Source organism: Lycorma delicatula, chromosome 1, assembly GCF_047948215.1.
Source record: "Lycorma delicatula isolate Av1 chromosome 1, ASM4794821v1, whole genome shotgun sequence".
Classification (NCBI taxonomy): domain Eukaryota; kingdom Metazoa; phylum Arthropoda; class Insecta; order Hemiptera; family Fulgoridae; genus Lycorma; species Lycorma delicatula.
The window spans coordinates 54552824-54580149 of NC_134455.1; the positions used below are offsets into that span (position 1 = coordinate 54552824).

Genomic DNA, 27326 nt, shown 5'->3' on the forward strand with positions numbered 1-27326 from the left:
TCGTGCAGCGACTTTTCAGAATAAAATATGGTAAATCACCAACAACAAGAAAATCAATTTTTGAAAGGAATAAAAGTTTCAAAACCGCATTTGTGATGTGTTGTTTTAAGTCACTGATATCAACAGGAAGATGTCTATGTAAAAAGAAAAGTGCTGGAAGACCTCCTGTTTCAGAACAAATTGATCATATTGGTGATGTGTATCAATGTAGCCCAGGAAAATAAACTAGATCAGCAAGTTCAAAATTGCAAATTCCTGAACTAATTGTATGGAAAATTCTGCGGAAACATTTGACAATGATGCCTTATAAATTACAATTAGTACAAAGTTTAAATGTCGACAATAAAGTCTTAGGTCAACATTTTTGTGTTGAGTTGTAGGAATGTGTTGAATATGACAATGGCTTTCTTCATCACCTAATTTTCGGTGATGAATGTACGTTTCACATTAGTGGAAAAGTTAATAGACATAATGTAAAAATATGGCATACAGAAAACCCAAGAGAAAGTTTACAACTTATACAAGTTTTCCCCTGTATCGTTTTGTGCTGTACCTCGTGAAAGGTTGTACCTTTCTTCTTTCACAAAGTGACAGTAACCAAAGTAATTTATCTGGACATGTTAAGTGAATGGCTAATGCCTCAACTCGAGGAAGATACTGAGAATTTCATTTTTGTACAGGATGGACCTCCACTTAACTGACACTTACAGGTCAGAAATTATCTGACTGAACGCCTTCCCAGATGATGGATTGGTCGTGCAAGTGAGGAAAACATGGTGTTTAAGTGTTGGCCACCAAGTAGTCCAAACTTAAGGCCATGCAACTACTTTTTATGGGGTTAAATAAAAGACAAAGTTTTTGTACCGCCACATCCTGTTGATATCAATGACTTAAAACAACATATCACAAATGCAGTTGTTGCTACTGTTGACCAGCATATATGGTTGCACATGTTTGGAAGAAATTCAACTACCGTGTTGATATCTGTTGTATTACAAATCATGCAAACATTCAACATTTATAAATTAAAGCTTAAAGATTCTTCTATATAATCATGTAAGTAATCCTCTCAACTCTTAAAAAAATAAATTTGTAATAGGCTATAGAAAGTATATCCTTCATTTGTAATCACCTGTATTAAAAGATTGCAGCAAATATAAAATAATACAAAACGCAAATCATAACTGTAGTAAGAATTGAAAATAAAAAAAATAATACATAAAATTAAAAAATAAATGTATATATTACATATGTACAACACACATACACACACACATATATATATATATATTTATTTAATACATCAACCCTAAGTACAGAGTAATTGAAATAGGATGACTTACCTTATTTCATTACACAAACAGAAGCGCTTTTGCAAACTTGATTTGCATCATCAGCTGCATAAATTTATATATGCCTGCCGTAAGTTCGTACATAAGTGAAAGCGTTTTGAGTGTATTCATGCAGATAACGGGGACTGTTCACAAAAGGCAGAAGGTAGAAGGCAGAATAACCATCTTGCCTACGTTGTTAGGTCTAATATTACCATCTGCGCTAATCGCATCTTGTAGATGAATGTAATTTGCAGCTCGTAATTTCGTCTATAGAAATCTTCGGTTTATAGAAATGTAATGAAGGTGTTCGCTCTCTACTTTATATACATATCTACCAAGAATTGATGAAAGAGTTGCCTTGACCGTGAAAGGAGATTGAGGTCGTGCTCTCAAAGCATGTGATACACAAAAAAATCCATGCAGGAAACTTTTTTATTGGGAACTGGCTGTCTTGTTGTTGGATTAATGACTGGAATATTGAAATGATATCCTGGCTCACCTTTACTGAAAATTAACAGGTACTGCAAAGCATCAAAATTTATGAGTATCGGCTACGCCTTTCAGAGTATTATCATCTGCCCGTAACACTATGTCTCGTGGAGAGCATGGGTCACCAGTAACCAAAACAGCAACTTCATTGATCATCGGCGCATTATAACGCCTCTCATGTTCGCCACGTGGAGTCCGATCAGCATGAATAACCACTATGTAATTATCTGGAAGCCAGTTTTCTATTGCACTTTTAAAGGTATTTACCAAAAAATTGTGGCTGTGTAACATTCGTTGAATTTTCAATAATGTATCTCTTTCGACTCCTTCAATATACTGACAACAATGGTTTACTTATTTTCTTCATCACCCATAAAATACACCTGAAAAAATTTATGCTGTTCATTATCTGCTGGAAAAAGTGATCCAATTTGATGATATATCTGTCCTTGTACAGTAAAAGTTGATGAAAATCCAGGCATTCTTATCACTTTATCTACTCCAAAGGATGTCATTTGGAAGCAAGAGCTATACTTTTTGATTTTACTTAAAAATTGCTTCGACTCATCTATAACACTTAAATATAGAGTTTTCAAAGGCTCCTCTGGTTCACCAAGTAAAGGAAGTGAAACTTTACCACTGGAACAGCACATTCCAGCAGTTTCATCTTTCCATTTCAAAGCATCGCAATGCTGACATTTTCTATTCATTGAGCCAATATCAATTAAAGAATGCTTATGGTATTCAAGTGAAGGATCATATTGAAATCCAGAATTATTAAATACAGGCCAATTTTTACGCATGAAATTTCAAAGGCGCGCGATTTGCATTTCTGCATGAACGATTCTTCTCAACTGCGATTGTTCTGGAGTTTCTCTCGCTCTTATAGCTGCCTGCTGTTCAGGTTGTCTTTCTAAACGAATTTGTGTTTCAATTGGCGTTTCAGCTGCTCTTAAGGTAGCTTGGCGTTCAGCTTGCTCATCTAACCTTTCTTGTCTCTGAGAAGTTGTTTCACCAGCCCTCAAAGCACACTGTCGCCTCGCTTGTTGTCGTCTTAGTTCTGCGCGAGCAGAAGATTCTTGAGTTCAAGCAACTTTTGCCGCCCGGGCCCGTGATGAATCCCTGGACAGGTTAATTTGCATTTCCGAGACATTTTAGAAAAAAACGGGAAACGTTTTAGTATTGCTTAGAAGTAACAGAAGAATAACAATAAATATAGGATTCAAAACAGCAGAAGCACTATACTCAATTGAATAGTGACTTGACCGTTGGTATTACAGTGTTGGATTGGCACTTTATTTCATTTACTTACTGGAATGCCAGATGGCGATGAATTTGGTCAAATTTTTTGTCGGACGATCATACCTACCAATATAAATTTTTTTACCCTCTCGAAACAAAATTGTTTTTTTTTTTTACTAAAATGTGTCCTATGTCCTTCACAATACCTTTGAGAATATGTGTACGAAGTTTCATGATGATCGGTTGAGTAGTTTCTGCGTGAAAGCGAAACAAACAAACAAACAAACTCACATTCACATTTATAATATTAGTAAGAATATTACAAAAAAACAACATAAACATGCAATCCATCATAACATACCACTTATTCACTTATAATTTTATGTCAAAAATATTTTTAAACCAATTAAATTTTATTAAAAATCTTTAAATTTAACTTATACTTTAAAATTTTATATAATATGTATTTTAAAACTTTTATTAAAATTAATTTTTTTAATTTAATTATAATCAAAACAAGAGATAAAAAAACATAAAATATTGTTAAAATTCATAAGTTAAAATTAAAATGTAAAAATATAATTAAAACAAAGATAAGAATTAAAACTTTTGAAATAAAAGCAAAAACTTAAGCAAAGTAAAATCATGTGCCAGCCATTTCAGGGAATTTACTCTACCAACCATATTGAAAGAACAATTACTTACCACTACTATCAAAACAGATAATGGTACTATCTACTGCAGCCTTTATAATACCATCATCCTCATATACTGTCTGAAGGTTGATCATATTAAATTTATTATGTTTATATATAACACCTTTCTACAATGTCAAAACCCTTATTATTTCTATCCATATCGCATTTTTTAATTTCTAATATTTTTAAGTTTGTCTGAATATCTGATATTGTGTATTTATCTTTAACCAAACAATCTGATACATTAAAAAAATCCAGTTTACCTTTTTATAACTTCTAAAATGTTCCATGTATCTAGTTTTAAAAGATCTAGTGGTCTTACCAATATAAATATGGTCACAATCATTAGATACAATTCTATAAATACCACTCAAATTGTATACATCAGAAGTATTATTACATATATTACTTATTAAATATTTTATTATTATTATATATATATATATATATACACTGTATACACATTGATCATGTTCAAAACAAATATGATGTAACTAGTTTAAATAGATTCAAAATGTACATAGCCTAATATCAGTTGCTAATTAACAAAAAATTACACATAAAATAAAACTACCTTTTCAATTTCAAAAGTAATAGGAGGCTTATAAGCCTTACCCAATATCTCAATCAGTAGACTCTAGGCTAGTCTACCTAGGTCTCTTCAAAAAAGAATGAGATATGTGAACAATTCTTTTTCAAAACACACTCAACCGTTAGAGAGATGTTAAAATCTTAATGGTGTTATACTGGTTCAAGTCCTCATATCTCTCATAGTTAGTCTACCTAAATCATCAAAAATTGAAATATTAGAGATTTCAAATAATTTTTTTTTACATATCCTGTATCTTTGAGAAGTAGTGTCATATAGTTCAGGCTGTTTTACAACCCAGATATTCTAAATTGCCTGGCATTCTAAATTAACAAATAGAAAATATTGCTATGTTTGAAGTTTTATTTTTCAAAACACGTTCTACCTTTAGGTAGATCTTAATGTAAAAATTATAATGTGATAAAGGATGTAAAGGCCTCCTGCTCATTTTATCAGCCCCCTAAATTATTAAAAAATGAAATATTGTCATATTCTACTATTTTCAAAAAATCTTGTTCTATAAAAACTGAGTAGCATCATACACTTGATGTAACCTTGCACAGTTGGTTCCATAACTAATCAAACCCTTAAATAAAAAACATGAAATACTGTCAAAATTAAATTATTATTTAAAGAAAACACTCCTTTTTCACAAAGAATTAAGAAAATAAATTATATCAAGAAGTTTTCAAACCCCTTAAAAATAGCCCTCAAGTCCTGAGCCCCATCTATTAAAAAATAAAGTTATTTAAAATAACTAATTCTTCATCTGAATTATGTATTCAATTTAATATGTTTGGATATCTACCCAAACCATTCTAATTTAGAACACGTTCTACTTTCAAGGAAAAGTACGAAACAAACTTCATGATTATGTTAGCACATTACTTTACCCCTAACCAGCTAATTAAAAAATGAACAAAAAATGAATTAAAAAACGATTAATTAAAAAGTGAAATATTAAGACATTCAATCAATTATTTTTTCAAAGTATCAATGCTTCTAAAGCTAAAGGAAAAAACTTATGGTACTGCAAGCCTGAATCCCATTGTTCACATTTAGTACCCTTAGATACCTAACATCCTACATTAACAAAATGTTAATCCTCTAATGTTAAAAATCTATTCTCAGAACATATTAGTGTTAAGATTTTTGAAATACAAAGGATATCACTTCAAGGACATAAAAAAGACAATAATATCAAAAAGGTCCGGAACCCATTCTCATCCTAAACTTCAATTTTGTTTTTGGCAACGTGATGGCTTAAGTTTCAAATCTTTCACCTTATTGTGATATTTAAACTATTCTTTTTCAAAACATATTTTTTAGATGAAGGAAATATCTCAGTGGTATCAATAAAGTCTCAGCAGCAACTGGTCCACATCAATTCCCTGCAATTATGAAAATTTGATGGGCCTCAAAATCAACATTAAATTAATAATTGAGAAAACTAATAATTGAAATTTATATATATGTAGAATTTTGTGTATTATTTTTATTTATTCTATCCAATATACACCGACAGTCCAGACCTATACCCGATTACACCTACCCTATTTGGTTTTTTTTTTTTTTTAAGAAATGAACTTTTAAATTTGTAAGCGGTGTATTAAGGTAAGCGGTCTAATTTCAAAAAGGGTCTAAATTGGTTCTCTGCCTAAATATTAATGTACATTTTTTCCAGCTGACCCACAAAACTTGTTCATAAATCTAATATTATGCATGCAGGTTAATTCCAAAATAATCCCTAAAGACATACCATACAGAAATGCCTTACTCTAACACCTATTACAATTCTAATAACTTTTCAGTTCAACAAAACCTCAGCTGAAATAAATATCTGTTCAAATTCCTATTTTTTGACAATTATTTAGTGACAATGAAAGAGAGTAGAATAAACCATTCTCAACAACTAACTTCTACACAACAGTAACATGACTAGAAGTCCCCTGTAATTCTTTATATAAGAATTTATATGAAGGACTAAAACCACTAATTCAATCTGTTTACAGAACTGATCCACGTGAAAAAATTAATGATTTAAGTTTTTTCTAATTTATAATGTTTTTATTAGTATTTATATTTATTTGTACAAATAATAAATACATAAAATATATGTATAATATAAAAGAACAACTAACATTAAGCAATTAATAAAGTTATAATTATTTCTCTAAAATAAAGTTCTCGTAATAAAGTAAATTCGTCTTGTGGCAATAAATTAATGAATAAGATTGTTTTTTGGTTTATAAAAATATACAAGACATGTATATTTCACACCTCCTTGCATTTATATACTTTGGCAATCCTTTTTATGAAGTTAATTACTGATTCACTGACTGATAGTTATACTAATGGATATCATTATCATTAAGAATACTGTTTAATAATTAATACTGTTTGTTCTGTTTTATAATACAGTGTAGTATTGTTTTTTAAATAAATTAAAATTAATTAAACAAAAAAGATTTTATGATAAAGATAATTACACTGGTCAACATAAAATTTGGAACTGAAAAGGGAGTAGGTGTTCTATATATTATTTTATATGCTGAATCTGAATATGCATTCCGAAACAACCCATCACGTAACGTTAAGTTATAACCCCTTCAATTTATTTGCTCCATCATTTGTTAAACAAAAATTTAGACTGCAGAATGTCATTGAAAATTCATTTTTTTACATTCTCATTTAGACTTTTTCCCTTTAAACTTGGGTGACACCAGTGACAAACAAGGAGAAAGGTTCCACCAAGATATACTACAGATGGAACAACGTTATCAAGCAGATGAGATGAATCCATGATGAGTGAATGCTTCTGGATGATAAAAAGAGAAGACTTCACTAAACACAAAAGGAAGATAAGAAAAAAGAAATTGAAATGGTATAAACTTAAACCATGGTGTTGATTTACTCATTCCAATTGCTCCAACTTCTTGGAAAGAAATTTCTGATTCCCTAGAATGTTTAGCTTCAATAGATATTAATTAATCCAGAAGAATCAAATACTGAACTTCACCTCAACACACAAACAGAACTGAGCGACCTAATTCGTGAATTGTATTTGTCAAAACAAAATGCAGACCACCTAGGTTCACATCTTAAAGAATGGAATTTATTAAACAAAGATACTAAAATTTCAGTATATAGAAATCGAAATGAAAATTTACTGAAATACTTTAGAAGAGGTGGTTTAATTTGTTCCTGCCATGATGTTAGGAGGCTAATGTCTGAAATGGACATTGAATATGTTATTCATGATTGGTGTTTATTTATACTCATCAAAAAGAAGCTTAGAAGCAGTGTTGTTGCATAACTCAAATAAGTTTTCTTCTATACCAGTAGTACATGCTGTAGGAATGAAAAACATATGAAAGTATGTAAAAAAGTTTGTAAAAACATTAGGTAAAGATGGAGACAGCTTTAAATATTTAGCTGAAGTTTTTTCACAATTAAGTGAAGGCAAGTTAAAAGAGGGAGTATTCATCGAGCCACAAAGAGGAAAATTAATTTGTGAAAATATATTTGGCAGCAAACTGAATCCTAAAGCATGGAAGTCATTCAAAGATGTCATCACTGGTTTTTTTTGGAAAAAATAAAGTTCAAAACCATGATCAGCTTACAAATGAATTCTTAGTGAACTACAAAAATTTAGGCTGCAAAACATCCTTGAAAATTAATTTTTTACATTCTCATTTGGACTTTTTCCCTTTAAACTTGGGTGACATCTGTGACAAAGAAGGAGAAATGTTTCACCAAGATATATGCAGATGGAACAACATTATCAAGGCAGATGGAATGAATCCATGATAAGTGACTACTGCAGGATGATAAAAAGAGAAGACTTCACTCAACACAAAAGGAAAATAAGAAAAAAGAAACTGAAATGGTATAAACTTAATGTCTGAAAAATAAAGGTAGCAATTTTAATTGTAATTATTATTATTCTTTTTGTATTCTAGCATTTAAGAAGTTTCTCAATATTTTAAAGGGTCATAACTAAAAATATGAGGGTCATGAAGAAACACAGATTTAATTTTAAGATACAGCATAAAAAAAATACATTCTAATTCATCTAGTTTTATCTCAGTTCCAATTATTTTTTTTTATTTTTTTTTTTTTTTTGACCTGTGTTATTACTTTAGTGCACATCATGAAAGAATATGCTTGTCTTTAAAGAGTTGCATCTTATAAACAATTTGATAGAAAAATTGAGTTTTTACTATTTTAAACTTTGTTCATTTTTGTTTTGTTCTTTTCAGTTTCTATTATTTTAATTACACCGCAATAATAATTTTCTATTATTTTTGAGTCATGGGAAATTATGCATTAAATGTATCCCACCTTCTGTCTATTTTGGTAGTAGTGCAATTTAAATGTTCCATTATTTACACTATTCAATAAATTAATCTTTAAATACATTCAAGAGCACCATTGTAACAGTAGTATTTTCTGTTGGTTGGCTTCAATATAACTATCATTTAAAAAAAATAACTGCTACTTTAATTCTTGGTAGACAGTTTTTTCTCAATTAATTATGCATTTTAATTAATTATCACTTATGAATAAAAATGTTATAATAAAATAATGCAAATCAACTACTAAACATTATCACCAGTTAGTAAAAAGGCTTCTTGAAGATTACAGAAAACTTTAATTATAGAAAGTCATTGAAAATAATTTCCTACAATATCATTTGGACATTATTCCTGAAAATATAGACACAATAAGGGATGAAATGGAAAAAAGATATTGAAAAATTGGGAAGATAGGATTCAGCCATTTACAGGAGATTATTGTTAGTTCCTGAGAAGTTGAAGAGACATGTTGGATGATGTGTCATATTATGAGATTATATCACGTAAGTTTAATTTAATAACAAAGTTAATAAAATATTAAAATTACTTTATATACATAAAATGACTACTAATATCTTCAAAAACAGAATTTCATAATCAGTAAGTTAATAAACATAATTATTCCTAAACATTAGTTTGAAATAAATATGATGAAAGTAATATGATTTAGTAAAGAGAGACTGTGTGAATTCATCATTTATAATTCACTATACTGTTGTCCAAGGTACCTAAGTAAAATGTGTATAAAACAAAAAGCTAGAATTTTTTCTATTATATATTTGGAACTGGTACCTCAAACCTTAACAAACACAAACTAATTTTTTCATTTGGTAAAATTTGTTAAGACGGTTGACCATGATTAATTATGCCTTTTACTATATTCTCTTATAACCAACGTTTGTCCAAATCCAATGAACTCACATTATGTTAAAATGTAACAAATTCAACAATTATATTAATTTTAAATCCACAGGTAAAAGAAACTATTCTAAATATTATTAGTATGTTTCACTACTTCAGTGAATGAAGAGGAATACTTATTTTGTTTTCAGTTATTATTTGCGTATTACTTAAAGACAACAAAAAAATTGTGCTATTTTATACAAAAATATGAAGATATCTGATGTATCACAATTTTTAATAAAAACATATTTATGATACAGACATGATTATAGTGACTATAATTGAATTACTGTTAAATTAAAAAATTACACACAGTATAATACGGGAAAATCATCTGGTGAAAGTCTCAGGATGCAGAGTTAAATATCAAACGAACTTACTGAAAAAAACTTGGACACATCAATCAGCAACAGAAAATTGATTCTATCAGAATGCATAGTCTTTTGGGTCTGTAAAGATTTTTAATTTACAGTAAACAAGCAGTATGAGTAACTGATGAAATGATAATTTTATTATTCTCAATTACTAAATATAGGATTAATAAAATTTAAAATTTTTAATATAAATTGCTGAAGTTTATTGCAGTATTTTATATAATTCAAGTTCAAATAATAATAAAATGTTTCTATAAATAAAAATTTGTCAAATTACCAAAAAAAAACTTGAAGGTAAGTGCCATAACCTGCTAAGCAATGCCACCAGGCATGTAACTGTGTAAATGGGCCAATCACTGGACTGACAGAACTTCTTAAAAATCTGCAAATAAAGTTTTAAATTAAAATAGCATCCCTGGATAAAATAAAATTTTTCATATATCTGGGTGGATAATATTCAAATATTCTAAACATTAAACTACAAATATTAGCGACAAAAGAATTACATGTAAATAAATTATAACAGTGCCTTCTAATTTTTTTTTATTCATTAAAATAGAATATGATGACTATTCTAGAAGTAAAAATTATTTTTAAACATTTTTTACGCAAAAATATTATAATTAAAATTTCTTATACTGAAACTGCATATGCTTAGTTGAAGCTATTTAGAAGCATAAGCCATTTATTTCTTATGAGGGTTTCAAACTACTACTCATCATATAAACATTCACCTATGATTATATGCTGCCTTTTCAATCACAAGTAAATTGTACTACAATCATTTTGTGCAAATTATGCTAAATAATACACCAAATATTGTTAATTGTTTATTAGAATTATTTTCTAATTCCACTGAGAAATATTTACTGTAGTAAACAGATAGTTAGTGTTTCCAGTTACTGCATTTTTAATATTAAAAAATTATGGTAATCCAGATGCGTGAATATAACCATATAACTCTTGTATTCTGATCTACTTATAATTCCTTTGGTTGCAGAACCATCAAAATCGCCTTTCTGATGAAACTGTGTTACACTGGGTGATTCAAAAAGGACTTCACTGATTTAAAAGCACAAAAAAATTCATTGAGATAACTTACAGATTCAGTTAAGGTCTCATTCCATAGAAAAATAAATCAAGTTTGTCATCCAACATTCACTTTAGTTCGAGGTGGCTTGCTTTTGTAATGCAACATACATCCCACCAGAAGTTGATTTCATTCCAAACTGTATCCAGCAAGTCGGGTATTATCTCAGCAATTGTGGTATTAATTTGAAGTCTTAGCTCAACAAGATCAGCAGGCAAAAGTGGTACTTAAACCCAATCTTTAATGAAACCCCACAAGAAAAAATCTAGCGGGGTCAAATCCGGGGATTGAGGTGGCTATGCAATTGAATCTTCACGACCAATCCACCAACCTGGGAATCAAGTATCAAGAAAATCTCAGACTTCTAGGCATTAAAGAGGTGGTGCTCATCCTGCCAACAGTAATGGCGTCCATCTTAGTCAACATTAATTAATTGAGGAATTAGAAAATTTGAACCATGTCGTCCAGATAAGTGATATCATTTATGGTTGCTTCCTGGAAAACCAGGGAAAACAGTCTTTGCTTAGAGCACAAAAAACCATGCTCTAACCAAAGACTGGGCAATCATGAATGTGCTGCAAAGTTTCATGAGGGTTTTCATTACCCCAAACTCAGGGCAGTTATTGGTGTTCACCTTGCCTTTGATGTGAAATGTTGACTCATCATTAAAAATTACGTTATCTAAAAATGTAAGATCTACAATTCTATTCATCATTTCTACACAAAACTGCAGCCAAGCAACTTTGTCATCATCTGTAACATGTTGAACCACAGTTAGTTGGAATGGCTTCACATGCATTCATTTATGAAATACACGCCAGTCATATTTATATATATATAAATTAACACATATCTCATAACTATTATAATAATAAAAGAACAAAAATGAACGGTCCCAGCACTTCAGATTTTCCAAAAATGTTGTACAATTTTTGGGAACACAATAAGGAACACATATACCATATTATCATTAATGGGAATATTAACTACTTGATTAGAAATAGTACATTACTTGAGAAATATACTGTTAATAGCTTTATTCATATTTAAAGTTAGAAAATTACAATCCACATAGTGAATGGTCTTAACTGCTAATGCAAATTTTTTAATCCTGTAAACAAATGTCTATTGCTGCAGAAAGAATGGTACCATGTATGATAGATGAATGGAGTAACAATGAAAAGTCTGATTTTTTTATGGTCATTCAGAAGAGTAAGGGCCTGAGAACATTTCCTAGGCATCTGTATTCTTTACCTTGAAAAAAAGATCTAATTTCTATGTCTATCTGTTGTATGCTGTCTGTAAGATGTGTCTTAACCACCAGAAAGCAGCACCTTAAGATTCCACAATAACTAGATCTTCTTCATTAGCAACAAGTGCAAAAGTAGATTAAACATTGAAAAGTCAAAAAACTGTGAAGTAGCTAGCAATAAAAAAATTTACTTTTTTCCTAAAAACTTTGTCGCTAAAGGAGTTTATTCCTAAAGAATTATGAAACCCAGAGCTTTCCCTGTTAGGCACATCAGTAACAGGACTATTGTCCAGATGTTGGGAGAGAATCCCAAAACCCCTGTTAGCTTTCCACTACCACCAGATCATACCACAGACAGGGCTTTACAGACCCTCCAACCAATACAAATAAATAAAGGCAAACAATCAAGGTATAAATTATAAATTTCCGAAAGGAAACTTCCAATCCATTATAACAAATGATTTTATCTCAAATTTCTTTTGTGGAAGAAAAGCAATGAAGAGGGAAAATAAGCTTTGAAACATTTAAGTCCTTTACAATAAAAACTGATAGGTAAAAAAACTGGTAAATAAAAGTAAACATTAATATCATTGCCCAGATCTCTGAAAATCTGAACACACTAAATGAAAATCTCTAGCTTTATTTACCTGGTAAAATAGGAAAATGTCAAAGAATTGGGTTGTAAACTAGAACCATTTGAGGGTAAAAACATGACTGGGATATGATAAAAACCATTGATATGTCAGAAGAAACAAAGTTTAACAACTGGAAATTGGCAGTGTTTTGGCCATCCACTGGAAAACATTTCCAGTTTACCTGACAAGCAAAACTACTACTTCCTTTCTCATAATTATATATGCATGAGGTTAAGGAGTTTGGCAGTAATGTGAATCAAAATCAAACACTGAAAAAGACTGAAATTGCTAGAACACCTTGCACTTAAAAATAGTTAAGATTGATTGTGAGTAACACTACTGTATCAAACAAATTATATGAGACAAACTTATGTATCAAATATGCTTAATTACCAGAAGTAATAGACTGAATATTTTATAAAAATATTCGGAATAGGATTATTTATATTATTAAAATCAAAAACAGTTTTATTTAGTAAAAGATTCTAAAAGTAAAAGTCAAGTGGGATCCCACCAAAACTGAAATATCTGTCTTGGAGAGAGAGAAAAAGAGAGAGAGTAAACAAAATAAGAGAAAAATCAGATAAGATGGTAAACTATATCTTTATATAACCTGATTGATGGTTTTGCAACACCTGGACTGTCAAATAAAACAGTATCACAGAAACTCAAGTGAAGTAAAAAAAATTTCAAATGCCAAAGCCCCATTCAATGAACTGATTCCTGCAGACACAAATTTAAAATTTACAAATGTAAAGAAAATGTTGAGAGGAAGAGAGAAATGGTTAAATTACTTTCAATCTATATGGGCTTCAGGGGAGGGTAATGTCATAAATGTGCAAAATGATACAAATGTTGATCTGGCAATGGAAGAACTTATTAATGCTCTACATAGCTGCAGAAATGGGAAAGGGGCTGAAAAATGAATATGAAGCTGATTAAATATCCATCAGCCTGAGATTCAAGATGGGATTACTTTCCTTCTATGATTTCTGGAAGTCAGGAAGTGTTCTGGATTCTTAGGCAGAATCTCTTATAATACCTGTTTTTAAGAAAGGCATTAGTTATAGGATATATGCTTGCTGAATGCCAGGTACAAAATTTATGCTAAAATAATAAGAATAGTATAAATGGTATTTCGTGAGTGAATTTAGGGGAGAACACATATTTCACAGATGATGATCTTGTACAGACTATGTATTCGTGCTGGGACAGCTAATAGAAAAACATTGTGAATTTGATATTCTATGTTTGTAACTTTCATTAACTACACAAAAGCTTTTAATAAGGTGTCTCATTTGAAGCTGCGGGAAGTTTTAAAAAGGAAAGGTGTCCCAGAACATTTAATTAGAGCAATACCAAATCTATATGAAAATATCCATATTGATGTTAAGCTGGGTGATCAGGTTAGTGGAAGAATGGTGAAATAAATCAAGAAGTTAGGCAAGAGTGTCTGTTATCACCTATATTATTTAATTTATACTGACAATACTATTAAAAATTGGCAAAAGGTTTTACAAAATAATTTTATGATTAATGGTTTAACTCTGGACACAATGTTGTTTGCAGATGACCAGGTGATTCGAGTCAATTCAGAGGCAAATTTACAATTGGTAGTATTTAAGTTACAGTCCATCTAGCCAATACAAATTCTATTAGAAGATCTATTAAGAAGACAATCTTCTAAGAATACAATGAACCCATGCACAATGTAGGCAGCAGTGGACGATTCATATAGATGGATGGATGGAGATAGGATTCAAGGATTATGTTGAACTATAGAATGGTTGGTACATGAAAAATAGGGCAGCCAAGGAAGAGATGAAGGGAGAAGTTGTGAGACTGAGTGGTCGAGTTAATGACAATGATACAGGTTGTATAGCCTTTTCTTTCTTTTTCCTGTTTAGCATCCGGTAACTACCATTTAGATAATTCTTCCGAGGATGAATGAGGATGATATGTATGAGTGTAAATGAAGTGTAGTCTTGTACATTCTCAGTTCGACCATTCCTGAGATGTGTGGTTAATTGAAACCCAACCACCAAAGAACACCGGTATCCACGATCTAGTATTCAAATCTGTGTAAAAATAACTGGCTTTACTAGGACTTGAACGCTGGAACTCTCGACTTCCAAATCAGCTGATTTGGGAAGACGCGTTCACCACTAGACCAAACCAGTGGGATAGGTTGTATAGCCTACACATAACATTCATGATGATGATGTTAAGAGGATGAAGTTTTCTGTACCATGTTGACTTATTTTGGTTACCAGTGACTATAGCAGTCAACCAAAGTAAAAAATGGTGAATGGAAGGAAGAGGGGAGGTATTGATGTAGGAAATGTAGTGTCACTTCAAGTTCCACAATTTACACAATTACTTCTGTGTGAAGATAATGAAAAATAAAATGCACAGCTACAACAATATTAATATTATGTTTGGAATTGACATACTGTTTTATTATTTGTGAGCGTTAAGTGATTTTTTTTTTTTTTTTAACATTTAAAAACTTACAATGTCATTTTCAATGCTGAGAGTGGCACTAATAAAAACAACAATACTACTTACAACAAAATAAGCTTATTTATTTTCAAAATAATCCCTGCTGATGTCCATTCATTGTTTGACTCTTGGTGCAAGTTATGGAAATAATTCTCAAACTCCACTTCTGATATCGCTTGAACTTCCAATTGATTGAAAGTTGCCTGGTTCACCGCAGCCTGAATGTCATCTATCATCCCATATCATGTTCCTTTCATGTCTCTATTGACCTGCAGGAGCCAGATCTTATGACTGAGGAAGTTGGGGTTAATAACTGTAAAACTTTTTTATGCTAAAAAAAATGTTTATATTTACAGCAGAATAAGAAGGTGCGTTGTAATGCAACAACCACCAATTTTTAGTCAAACACTTTGCACCTAACAAGGTCAACTCCAACCTCTGTATATAAGAAGGTATTATACCTTCTTATAAAAAATCTCTTGTGATTGTTTTTGTGATCAATTCCTAATGAAGAATTCTTTTGATTTAGAAAAATATAATCCAACACAGTTTACACTCAGGATTTTTCTAACCACACTTTTTTTGATGAGAAGAAGGCATTGAATATTATTCTTGACTCTTGTCATTTTGCCTTAGGACTGTACTGAAACATCTAAGTTTCATTTCCAGTTAAAATTTAAATCAAAAATGTTAAATCACTGTCATTATAATACCACTGAATTAATCCAACAACTGGTCCTCTTTCCTGTTTGCTTGAAACTAAATGAATGAATGAATGAATGCAATACAAAGTGTAAACAATTTTTTCTCAAACTCAGATTTTCTTTCAAAATTACTCATACTGATTCCTTACTTCTACAATAATTTTGAGAAAACAACCTTGTTTAAAATTTATCAATTTTCATACATAATTTTCTCCACTTTTTAACAATCTCTGATGAGATTGTTCAGGTATAGATTAGATTGGTAAACCAAGCTAATTATAATTATAATTATAATTTCTAAATCAAGATAATAATTTGCATCCTTTTTCAAATTAAGAAAACCACTCAAGCACTCATAATTGAGACAAATATGACCATAATATTTTATTTAAATTGTTAAACTTTATACTAGCATGCTTTCAATTGGTTCAAGAAGCAATATTTTATTATTTAAAAACATGCAATTATTTGATTGATAAAAAAGATTCCCAACAAAGAGTAATAACATATTTATATAGGTCATAGAAAAATTATTTTTTTTAAGTTTCTCAAACAATTTTTTTGGTCTTTTATAGATTTCAATTGAATGAATAATTTTCAGGAAACAAATATTAGTAAAGTTTAAAGGCAAATCATCAGCACATTTTTTTTATTAATAATTATAATTATTTTTTTACAGAATCCATATTCTAGAGCAATATTCTTGTGCTACACAAAAATAATCTAACTCAGTTAAATATTTTTAAAATCTAAAGCATTGGGAAATATTATGATAAGACCACTTGAGTCGTAATTCTAATCTACACCTTTCAAACAAGAAAAAGTTAAAGCAAACTAAACAATATCATCGTTAAATTCACTTTGACTTATTAGAAAAAAATAAATCAGATACTTAAATGATTTTTCATAAAAATAAATGACTATATTAATCCGATCAACCTAAATACAGAATTAATAAAATAAAATAGGATGACACCTACCTTATTCCATAATCCAAGCAAGAGCACTTTTGCGAGTACCTCACATCATCAGTTGCTCTATAATTTTTCAAATCTTTCGTTGCAGATTACACATTAAAATTTAAATTGTAAGTTGCAAATTGCACATTAAAATTAAAATTGAGATTTAAAATTGTTAAAAGATTCTTTTCCAATTAAATCAAAACAAAAATAAACTAATTTTTTTATATTCAAAATTTTCAATTGTAAATTAAAATTAAAAATCGCATATATATAAATATAAGTCATTAAAAAAATATAATTAAAAGTCAAAATTAAAATTAATAATAAAAATAAAATAGAAATACATATACGAGGTGCGACAATACAGTAATGAGACTGATGTGAAAAAAAATGTTGCTTACTGTTTTAGTCATGTTTAGTGTTGTCTCCTTCAAGGTAGTTCCCCTCTGATTGCACACACTTATTCCAGTGCTTCTGCCATTGATGGTAACATTTCTGGAACTCATCTTCTGTAATATCCTCAAAGATGCTCGTCACAGCTTTTTGGACATCTTGTGTTGTTTCAAAATGGTGTCCCTTGACCGCCGCCATTTTGACTCTTGGAAATAGAAAAAAGTCGCACGGAGCGATATCTGGTGAATAAGGTGGCTGTGGTGGTACTGAAATTTGTTTTGAGGTTAAAAATTGCTGTACTGACAGAGCAGTATGGAATGGCGCATTATCGTGATGCAGAATCCAATTATCAGCAATGTTGGCACGGACACAAAGAAGTCTTTCTAAAATTTGTTTGTAGAAATATTGGTTAACTGTTTGTCCAGGAGGCACCGACTCTTTATGAACAATTCCCTTGGAATCGAAGAAGCACACAAGCATGCATTTCACTTTTGACTTTGACATGCGAGCTTTTTTTGGTCTGGGTGATCCCTTTGAGCACCATTGTGAACTTTGGCGTTTTGTCTCTGGATCGTATTGAAAAAACCAACCTTCATCACCAGTGATAACACAGCTCAAAAATCTGGATTGATTTCCGTTTGCTCTAACAGATCGGCTGCCACATTTTTCCGTGTTTCTCGCTGTTGTTGTGCGAGATTTTTGGGGACCATTTTTGCACAAATCTTTCTCATACCAAGATCTTTGGTTAATATTAGACGAACCGTTTCTCAATTGATGTTGAGTTCTTCTGCAATCATTTTCACAGATAATCTTCGATCAGATCGTACGATTTCACGCACCCTAGTCAAGTAGACATCTGTCCGTGAGGTTGATGGTCGTCCACTGCGGTCTTCATCTTCAACATTCGTTCTGCCTTCACTAAAAAGTTTATGCCACCGAAAAACTTGAGCTCTTGACATAACCTCCTCTCCAAAAGCCTTCTGAAGCTTACCATAAGTTGTCATCGTGTTTTCACCCAATTTAACGCAAAAAGAAATGGCATACTGTTGCGCAATATTTTGCGGTTTCATTTCTGTGACGAAAGACACAAACACGTGTTCACTTATTACAGCACAACTCACGACTGAGCAGTTGCATCAATGTGCCGCTTGGACTAGAAGTAGCTTATAGACCAAGATCAAAGATGGTGTGCCTATGCAAGCTGCAGGGTTGCCACATCTTGCAAAGAAAAATCAGTCTCATTACTTTATTGTCCCACCTCGTAGACAAGCTAGCCAAAGTTATGTGACTGTAGTTGAAATATTATTAATTATCAATATCTAAAGAAGTGCTGCATATGCAGCACTATATATAATTATAAATGTAAAATCTTTCTAAATTATCAAAAACACTATTATTTGTATTAATATTGTATTTTTTAATTTCCAGTACTTATAAATTTGTATGAAACCTGCATACCAGACAAATAACCATTTAATAAAACATTTAAAAAATAATATACTACTGCTTCATATGATTTACACAATTTGTATGGTATTAATAAAATCAAGTGCAATGATTGTGACCATATTTATATAATTAAAACCACTAAATCCTTTAAAACTAGATTTGATGAACACTTTATATATTATAAAAGTAGAAAATTGGGTTTCTCTAATGTTTCTTATCATCTTATTAATAATACACATTCAACATCCAATATTCATACAAATTTAGAAGTACTGGAAATTAAGAAATATTAATACAAATAATAGGGTTTTTGGCATTTTAGAAAGATTTTACATTTATAAATATAAAAGTAAATTTAATTTGATCAATCTACATTCAGAATATGAAGATGACACAATCGTAAAAGCTGCTGTAGATAGCAGCACGTTTTTAGACATTGATAATTCATAATATTTCAACTACAGTCACTAACTTTGGCTGGCTAGTCTACATGGATTTCTATTTTATTTTTATTAATAATTTTAATTTTGACTTTTAGTTTAATTTTTTTTTAATGACTTTTATATACATGCAATATTTAATTTTGATTTACAATTTAAAATTTTGAATATAAAAAACATTTAGTTTTACTTTTGTTTTGATTTAATTGGAAAGGATCTTTTAACAATTTTAAATCTCAATTTTAATTTTAATGTGCAGTTTGCAATGTTTAGTTTTAATGCGTAAATTGCAACAAAAGATTTGAAAAATTATAGAGCACCTGATGATGCGAGGTACTTGCGAAAGTGCTCTGGCTTGAATTATGGAATAAGGTAGGTGTCACCCTATTTTATTTTATTTTATTAATTCTGTACTTGGGTTGATTGGATTAATGTAATTTGTTTAGTGCAGAGGAGTATGATTCCTAAAATGATCGATTTTATATAATTAAAAATAAATAAATATATAACTTACTGTAATTTTGGACAAAAAATGTTATCTATATTCCAGAGAAAGAAACCAAACAGGTATGTGGATATAGCCATAATGAACAACTGTTTGCACACACTGCATGGTTGAATACGTAATAATCGTATCTCTAAAATAAATGATATTATAACCAGTACACCATAACTGGCATGCTGAAGCAGTGGCTGAGGCCACAGTAAGTATACAGCAGTAAAAGAAGATGCAAATGCAGTCAACAAAAGAGCCAATAAGCCATTAGAAAAGAATCTGTTCTTATTTGGTTTGGATCGTACCTCTGATCTAAAACAGAGAAATAATAATAAATTAAACAAAATTTTAAGAGACCAAAGCTCATAACAACATTTAAAGTTACATATTCACAATTAACAAAGTAACAATAATGACTGATACTACTTCATTTTCTTATATTTCAATAATAATAATATAAAATAATATCAGTCATTTTTTTTCTTTTACGTGAAAAAATGTAATTTTTATTTTATTCCTTCTAATTAGATTAATTTGATCCAAATTTCCATTATATTCTATTCTATACTAAACTCTTAGTCCAAAATGCCTCATATATTGTACATCCTCAATCAGATCTCTTTGTTTTGTGTCCATTATCATTTCTACTACCTACAATTTCTTCTACAACCTTAATCAGTGGCCCAACACCTTTTAACAAGAGAGCCACAAATTTTTCTCTCTGCAACTTGGATTACAATCTCTTCATTCTATACTCTATCAATCCACCTACTCCTTTCCCCAGCAATACCACATTTTACAAGCTTCTGTTTCTTCACATTTCAAGCTATATGTTATAAATGATTGTTAACCAGAGGTATAATATTAAAATAAGTACACATATATAAGATACAATATACATTTAATGATAACTCATTATAGTATGTTGACAGATACCACTGCCATGATGTATACCCCTGCTGTCATGATCATCTGTCTATTACATTTATCATTTTACTTTATTTCTCTTCAATCGTTTTTCTGACTTTCTTATTATCCACGATTTATTGTCATTAATTTGATTATATTCCATGTAATCTTTTTTAACAAGTTGTTCTAATTTCTATATTTAATTTGAAATCAGTAGATTTCACCTGAATACAAGACTTCTGTCAGCATTTACTAGCCTCTGTTTCATATTAGTTCACTTTGTATTTCTAATTTTTCTAACTAAATAACAAAATTCTGCAGTACAGCATTTCCCCTATCTTAATAACTAAATTATTACCCTCTTTTTAAATGAATTTAATTATGTTTGTTTTACTTTTTTACATTCAAATTAAATACCTCCTCTAGCATTGAAGTTTACTATAAGTCTAGCATGAAGCCTTTCTAACTCGTTCATAATTTTAAACAAACAACAATATCATCTACAAATCTTAAAATATTTATTCTCTAATCCTAGACTAACCCTCCGCTCTCAAAAGTGTTTATTAGTTCCTTATTGGTCCTTTTGTAAACAGATTAAAGGAGTAAAAAGGGCAGATTATTGGTAAAGATCAAAAGCATGCGTGATAATTATAAGGGGATGAACAAAGCATGCAAGAAACATACTGAGAGCAGATATCCCACAATAAGGATATGTCCTCAGGTTGCTTATACCCAAGTTCTCTGCTTGAAGGGTAAGAGCTATAAGTAGCTTGTACCTTCTATATGCTATGTGAAGGATTTTATAAGCAATTACAGCAGTCTGTTCAGAAGTAATATACACCTACATCCCAAATCATTAATTGTTAATATTAATCAGACAATAAAAATAAAATATTAACTAATGTATGAGTAAATGCAATATTTTATTATATTCATTTTAGACTGAATGTGACTGTTTTTATAATCCATTCTCAATATGTACACCTTCAAAATGTGATTTTTAAATGAACAGTTTTGCCAAGAGGGTGATAGGAAACATTAAAAAATCTTAAAATATTTTGCACAAAGGACATTTACAATTCTGCTAACTTAATTTTTTTTCACTCAAAATATCTTGCTAAAATGCTTCCTGGCTAGTGAATCATGCAATACTATTTCATAACAAGGTATTGATAAACCTTAAAAGATCTCAAGAAGAGACAAAATCAGGGCAAAAAAGTAAGCACATTCAGTCACCCCATTACATCTGAAGATTGATATATACTGACAAATTCACAATTCTAAAGCATGCCAACTTCACAAAATGTAACAATTTTTTGGCCTCATCCATATGCATCTTCCTTTATGATTTTTAAATAAGTATTGTTAATTACTAGTATGTAAACACTACAAAATCCCAAAATGCCTAACCCCTCTTTCATATTTGAACCAGCCACTTTCTATTCTTGTCCTTTTTCAGTGCTCTAATCTCTTATTAGATAATAGTAGTTTGATGATTTAAATTATTGTCTGCGTTTATATAGTTAATTAAATCATTTTTTCTCAATTACTATTATTAATAGTAAGTTACCTAATCTACTATTATTATTTAAACTTCTGGCATTTCATGCTCTGGCTGAAAGAATGTTTTGAATCCTTTGATGACCTCACCTAAAGATAGATTACATTCTGGTAGATTAATCCCCACCTGAAGAGATCAGATCTGGGAAATGTTAATCTGAATGTCATACTGAATAAAAAGAATGAGGAATGAAGAACACATCCTTTAAAAAAATACAGCTATATTCATCCACTGGTTTCAGCTGTGTTAAACTCAAAGCCTACTAAGCATTAAGCTTTTGCTGTTGAAGTTGTATCTACTATCAATTCTTTAACATCCTCAATAAATACTAAAAAGGCTGCTATCCCTTTTCAGTAATTATATGCTAAATTTATTGAAGACATCCTCTAGCTTCTTCCACCCCTTTCACCACTACATAATTTATTTGTTTATGAATCTGCTGCTCTTCTCCTCATCCACCTTCAAGTCTGTTAACTGTTTATTCTCAGCAGCATTTATTTATTGATACTTACTTCTCATAACAAAGCACCACCATAGAACACATGCAAAATTTGAACAGGATAATCCTTCTCAGAGTTATTCTTATACATCCTGCTGAAGCTTCCATCTCAGTCTGGGACTACTTATTTGGCAAAGCATTCCGTGAACCATTTCCTTGATAGCTCAGCTTCAATGAACACGAACAATGCTTCTAATGATATTAATCACTACTTTTGTTCCTTCTTTTTTGAAGTCTCGTAAACAATTTTCTATATTTTTTTGCACGTGTTGTAGATTGTATTAAATCTTTTATCACATTTGACGTGTCCATCTTGCCCTCATGGCGTAACTTCATACAAGGTTCGGCTGATAAATTTTGCACACTAGCATGCTACACAGAGACAAAAAGTACTACAGAGTTTGGTGTGGCAGCACATGATAGCTAAAATCCCCCTCTACAAACCTGTAATAATGTGTTGAAATCCGTTTTTTCATAACACATTATGATGTATTACTACCAAAATTAGTAAAAAATGTTGTACATACCTTCCTCTGATACATCCACAGTCAATAACTGGTTAACACTTCGTTAAAACTTCAAAAATCACTTTAATACATTTGTTATTGCAATAAACGCCAAGAACAGACACGTACACAATGATCAACGATCGAATTCTGACAGAGCGCTATAACATGATGAGGCAGGAGGGATAAAAAAGTCAGTTCTTTGTTTATCATCTATTCAAGTATCTTAGGATAATTCTGTGAAATCAACTTTTGGCCAGATTTTTGAATCAAATACTTACATGCATCGGCACGATAATTTCCACCTTGAGTTACAGTTGCGTTTTGTAAGGCGTCACACACCACCAAGTATAAGTGAAAGAAGAAATAGTGTAAAATATTGTTGTGCAGTTGTGTAAGGTTATACATTGTAATTTGTATACTATTTTTAGTGTAATGTATGTGTATAATGTAAGGTGTTCTGCAGCTTTCTGTGTAGTGGAAGAAAAGCTGCAGAGGCTAGGACCAGGGGGGTCCCAACCCCCATCTTAAGAGTAGACTCCCCATTGAGGTGTTATTTACCATTGCATTATCAAATGCAATGGTGATAATTTACAAAAATAAAGTTTTATCTGAACAGTATCCATCCACTTCTTCCAACATTTCTGCATGAGGAAGTTCATAAATAATTTCAATTTTTTTAAATTAATTTCCATTTTTGGGAAATTTTTATCTACTTCACTATTTTTTATTATAACTTTGTATTATACGACGGTTATTTTTTTTTCAAGGTCCGATCGGTCACGAAATTAAAACCACAGTGAAAATAAAAAATCTTTTATTTGTAACAAGTACTTACATAGTTACGCTACTTTTCTACATAGTCACCACTCCGATTTAGACATTTGTCGTAGCGTGGTACCAACTTTCCAATACCCTCGTCATAGAATGGAGCCGCCTGTGTTTTCAGCCATGTTTCTATGCTGGTCTGCAGCTCGATGACTATGCCAAAATGTTGTCCTCCTAGCCAGCGTTTCATGTGAGCAAAGAGGTGAAAATCGGATGGAGCCAAGTCCGAGCTGTATGGTGGGTGATCAAACACTTGCCAACTAAAACGCTGCAGGAGCTTCTTTGTTACAGCTGCAGTGTGCGGCCGAGCATTGTCATGGAGAAAGACAATGCCTGATGACAACATTCCTTTCCGCTTATAGACGTTGAAGAGTCATGCAGTATGAGGCTGCAGTGATGGTTGTGCCACGTTCCATGAATTCCACCAAGAGAACTCCATTCCGGTCCCAGAACACAGTAGCCATACACTTTCTGTTGGAGAAGGTTCGCTTGAACTTCTTTGTTTTACTGGGAGAATAAGAAACATTCACTGTTTGGATTGTTGTTTGATGTCTCGTCCCCTGCGACAATTTTGTTCAAAAAATCTTCCCCTTCATTGTGGTAGTGCTGGAGAAACGTTAGAGAGGCGTCCATTCTCATTGTTTTGTGATGGTCGGACAGCATCTTGAGAACCCATCTCGCACACAGTTTACGGTACTGAAGTCTCTCACTTACAATGGTGTAGAGAGCTGACCTTGAAATTTCAGGAAACGAATCACTCAATACAGAAATTGTGAACCAATGATTTTCTCGAACTGCCTCATCCACTCACTCAACGATATCATCGGTTGACACTCGCTTCCTTCCCTGACTGCCTGCATCAGGAACATCTGTACGTACTGCTTTAAAGTTCCTGCACCATTGTCGCACTTTGCTGTCACTAATTGAAGTTTCACCATATACATTACTTATTCGTCGATGAATTTCAGCTGCATTACACCCCTTAGCCTAAAGAAACTGAATTACCGCACACACTTCACACTTGGCGGGAGATGATATTGTTGTAGACATGTTTACGTGCTAGCTGCGTGTTCAGAACTAAACGAAGTGACGCGGCGTGATTGAAGGCCATACTAGAGACGCTGCGCAACACATATGCGCAAAGGTCCATCTGATTTTTGCGCGGTTTTTATTTTGCAACCGATCGGACCTTGAAAAAAAAATAACCCTCGTATTATTTATGGCACATATTTATGTAGTATTTTTTACACTCCCTAATTAGAACTACCGTAATATTGCTTTCTTTTTTACACAAAACAGCAAAATTTGTTTTGGTTATTTATCTTTAAAAGTCCAAACCAACTCAGTGATTAAGCTCAGAATGCACGACTGGCATCAGATTAATTGGAAATTTGTTCAAAACATACTACTAAATATCTTTCTAGTTTGTTATTTCAAAATTAAGGTTTTGTAGGACTGATTAGAGGCTTTTTTCTTTTTTTACTGAAAACTGGTTCTATACTGAGGAATGTACCACTTTTAATTTTTTATTTAGAATTTTTTTTTTTAACTTAAATTTACAATAAAACAAATAACTACAAAAAATGTAAACTATTTATATTCTGTGTAGTGTCAAACCATATAAAACGTATTTATTATGTTGAAGAGTAACATAACTTTGAATCTTCTGACCTTGTTCACTTTTGAAGAAGCAAAGCCCTTAAATAATAAAACTTTTTATGGAAGATGGTAGTATATGCAGGTCAAATAAATAACTACTTTTATTTTGATTTTAAAAATATATAAATTACAAAAAGCAGTGAATTTCATGGACGTTTAAATAAAAGCAAATCCACTTAATAGATTTCTATTAAGACCTTTCTTTATTTTTAATGTACATCAAAAAAATTAACTGAACTGAAATGTTATTACTCTTTCCACCAATTCTAAATTAAATGAGCATTGTTTTGATTGTGTTTCTGGTCAACTACATTTCATTTATTAACTATCAATCTCGTAATGAATTTTTGAAATATTTACCCTCAAACTCAACAACATATAATTTAAAGTTTTATAGTAGATATTGAAACTAAAAAACTATTAAATAAAGAAGTCACAACTTACACACAATACACAAGTATACATGTCCCCCAAACCATAGGAAGCTCATCGAATAGTTGCATTTCATATAAAAGTGTCATATGAAAAGCCCATGATCCTAAACCAACAACTGAAAAGGAAATAATTATATAAATAGGTAAAAACATGAAACTGAAAATATCTATCAGCAAAAATACATAAAAAAAAGTATTTCTAAGGATAACCGTAACAAATAAAAACACATTAAGCAAGTGAAAGAAAGAGGTAGGAGTAAGAAGAAAGTTAGTATTTTATAAATTCAACAAAAATTAATTCATTAAGTTACTTACATCATGGTAACATTAAGCCATGACTATGATAACAATATAAAAAATTCTGAAAGCACAAAACTATAAAATTTGCCATCTGAAATACAAAATTTAACAACTTTGACATAACAGCAAATCACAGCTGCACTCTCCTGCAGAACATTTACTTTTAACTTTTTTTTCTATTAATAGATATGAAGCACAATAGTGATAAACACCAAACATCAACTCATAACATTTATCAATATAAGAAAAAAGCTTTAAAATCATTCTTTTTTTCTAAGCTAATCATCTCAAACTAATTTAATTAATTTATATACAAAAACTTAGTGAAATAACAAAATATCTTGCTCCTTTCTTTTTTTTGCGCAAAACGAAGTATCATTATCAGTGACTGGACATAATAATACTATAGTAAACAATTAAAAATTAAGCAACAGTAATGTAAAACAACAGCAAAGAAGTAAAACACCTATGCCATATGCTAAAGGCAAAATAAAACCATAATAAAATACACTATTAAAAACCTTAATTAAAAACAACAGAATTACCATTTGGCATTCACCAAACGGCATAAAGAGATAAAAAACATTACAGTAGTAATCAAATATTTGAATACAGATGCATGACCTTAAGAAATAGCAAGATTTTCAATAACACCATCATACTGGCCACCAAAATATTTCAGACATTAGCCCGTACTTTAAACTTCCAACACAATGCACA

At 30.9% G+C, this 27326-nt stretch overlaps 1 protein-coding gene across 1 annotated transcript in view; it reads right to left on the reverse strand.

Annotated features, from left to right (window-relative positions):
• The window catches only part of bwa (alkaline ceramidase), a 74925-nt gene that overhangs the window by 15029 nt on the left and 32570 nt on the right, over nucleotides 1-27326 (reverse strand). The window contains exons 3-5 of the mRNA XM_075354823.1: nucleotides 26317-26422; nucleotides 19929-20222; nucleotides 10265-10369 (exon numbers count right to left, since the gene is read on the reverse strand). Of these exons, the coding sequence (XP_075210938.1) occupies nucleotides 10265-10369; nucleotides 19929-20222; nucleotides 26317-26422 (505 nt within the window). The remainder of the gene's footprint in view (nucleotides 1-10264; nucleotides 10370-19928; nucleotides 20223-26316; nucleotides 26423-27326) is intronic.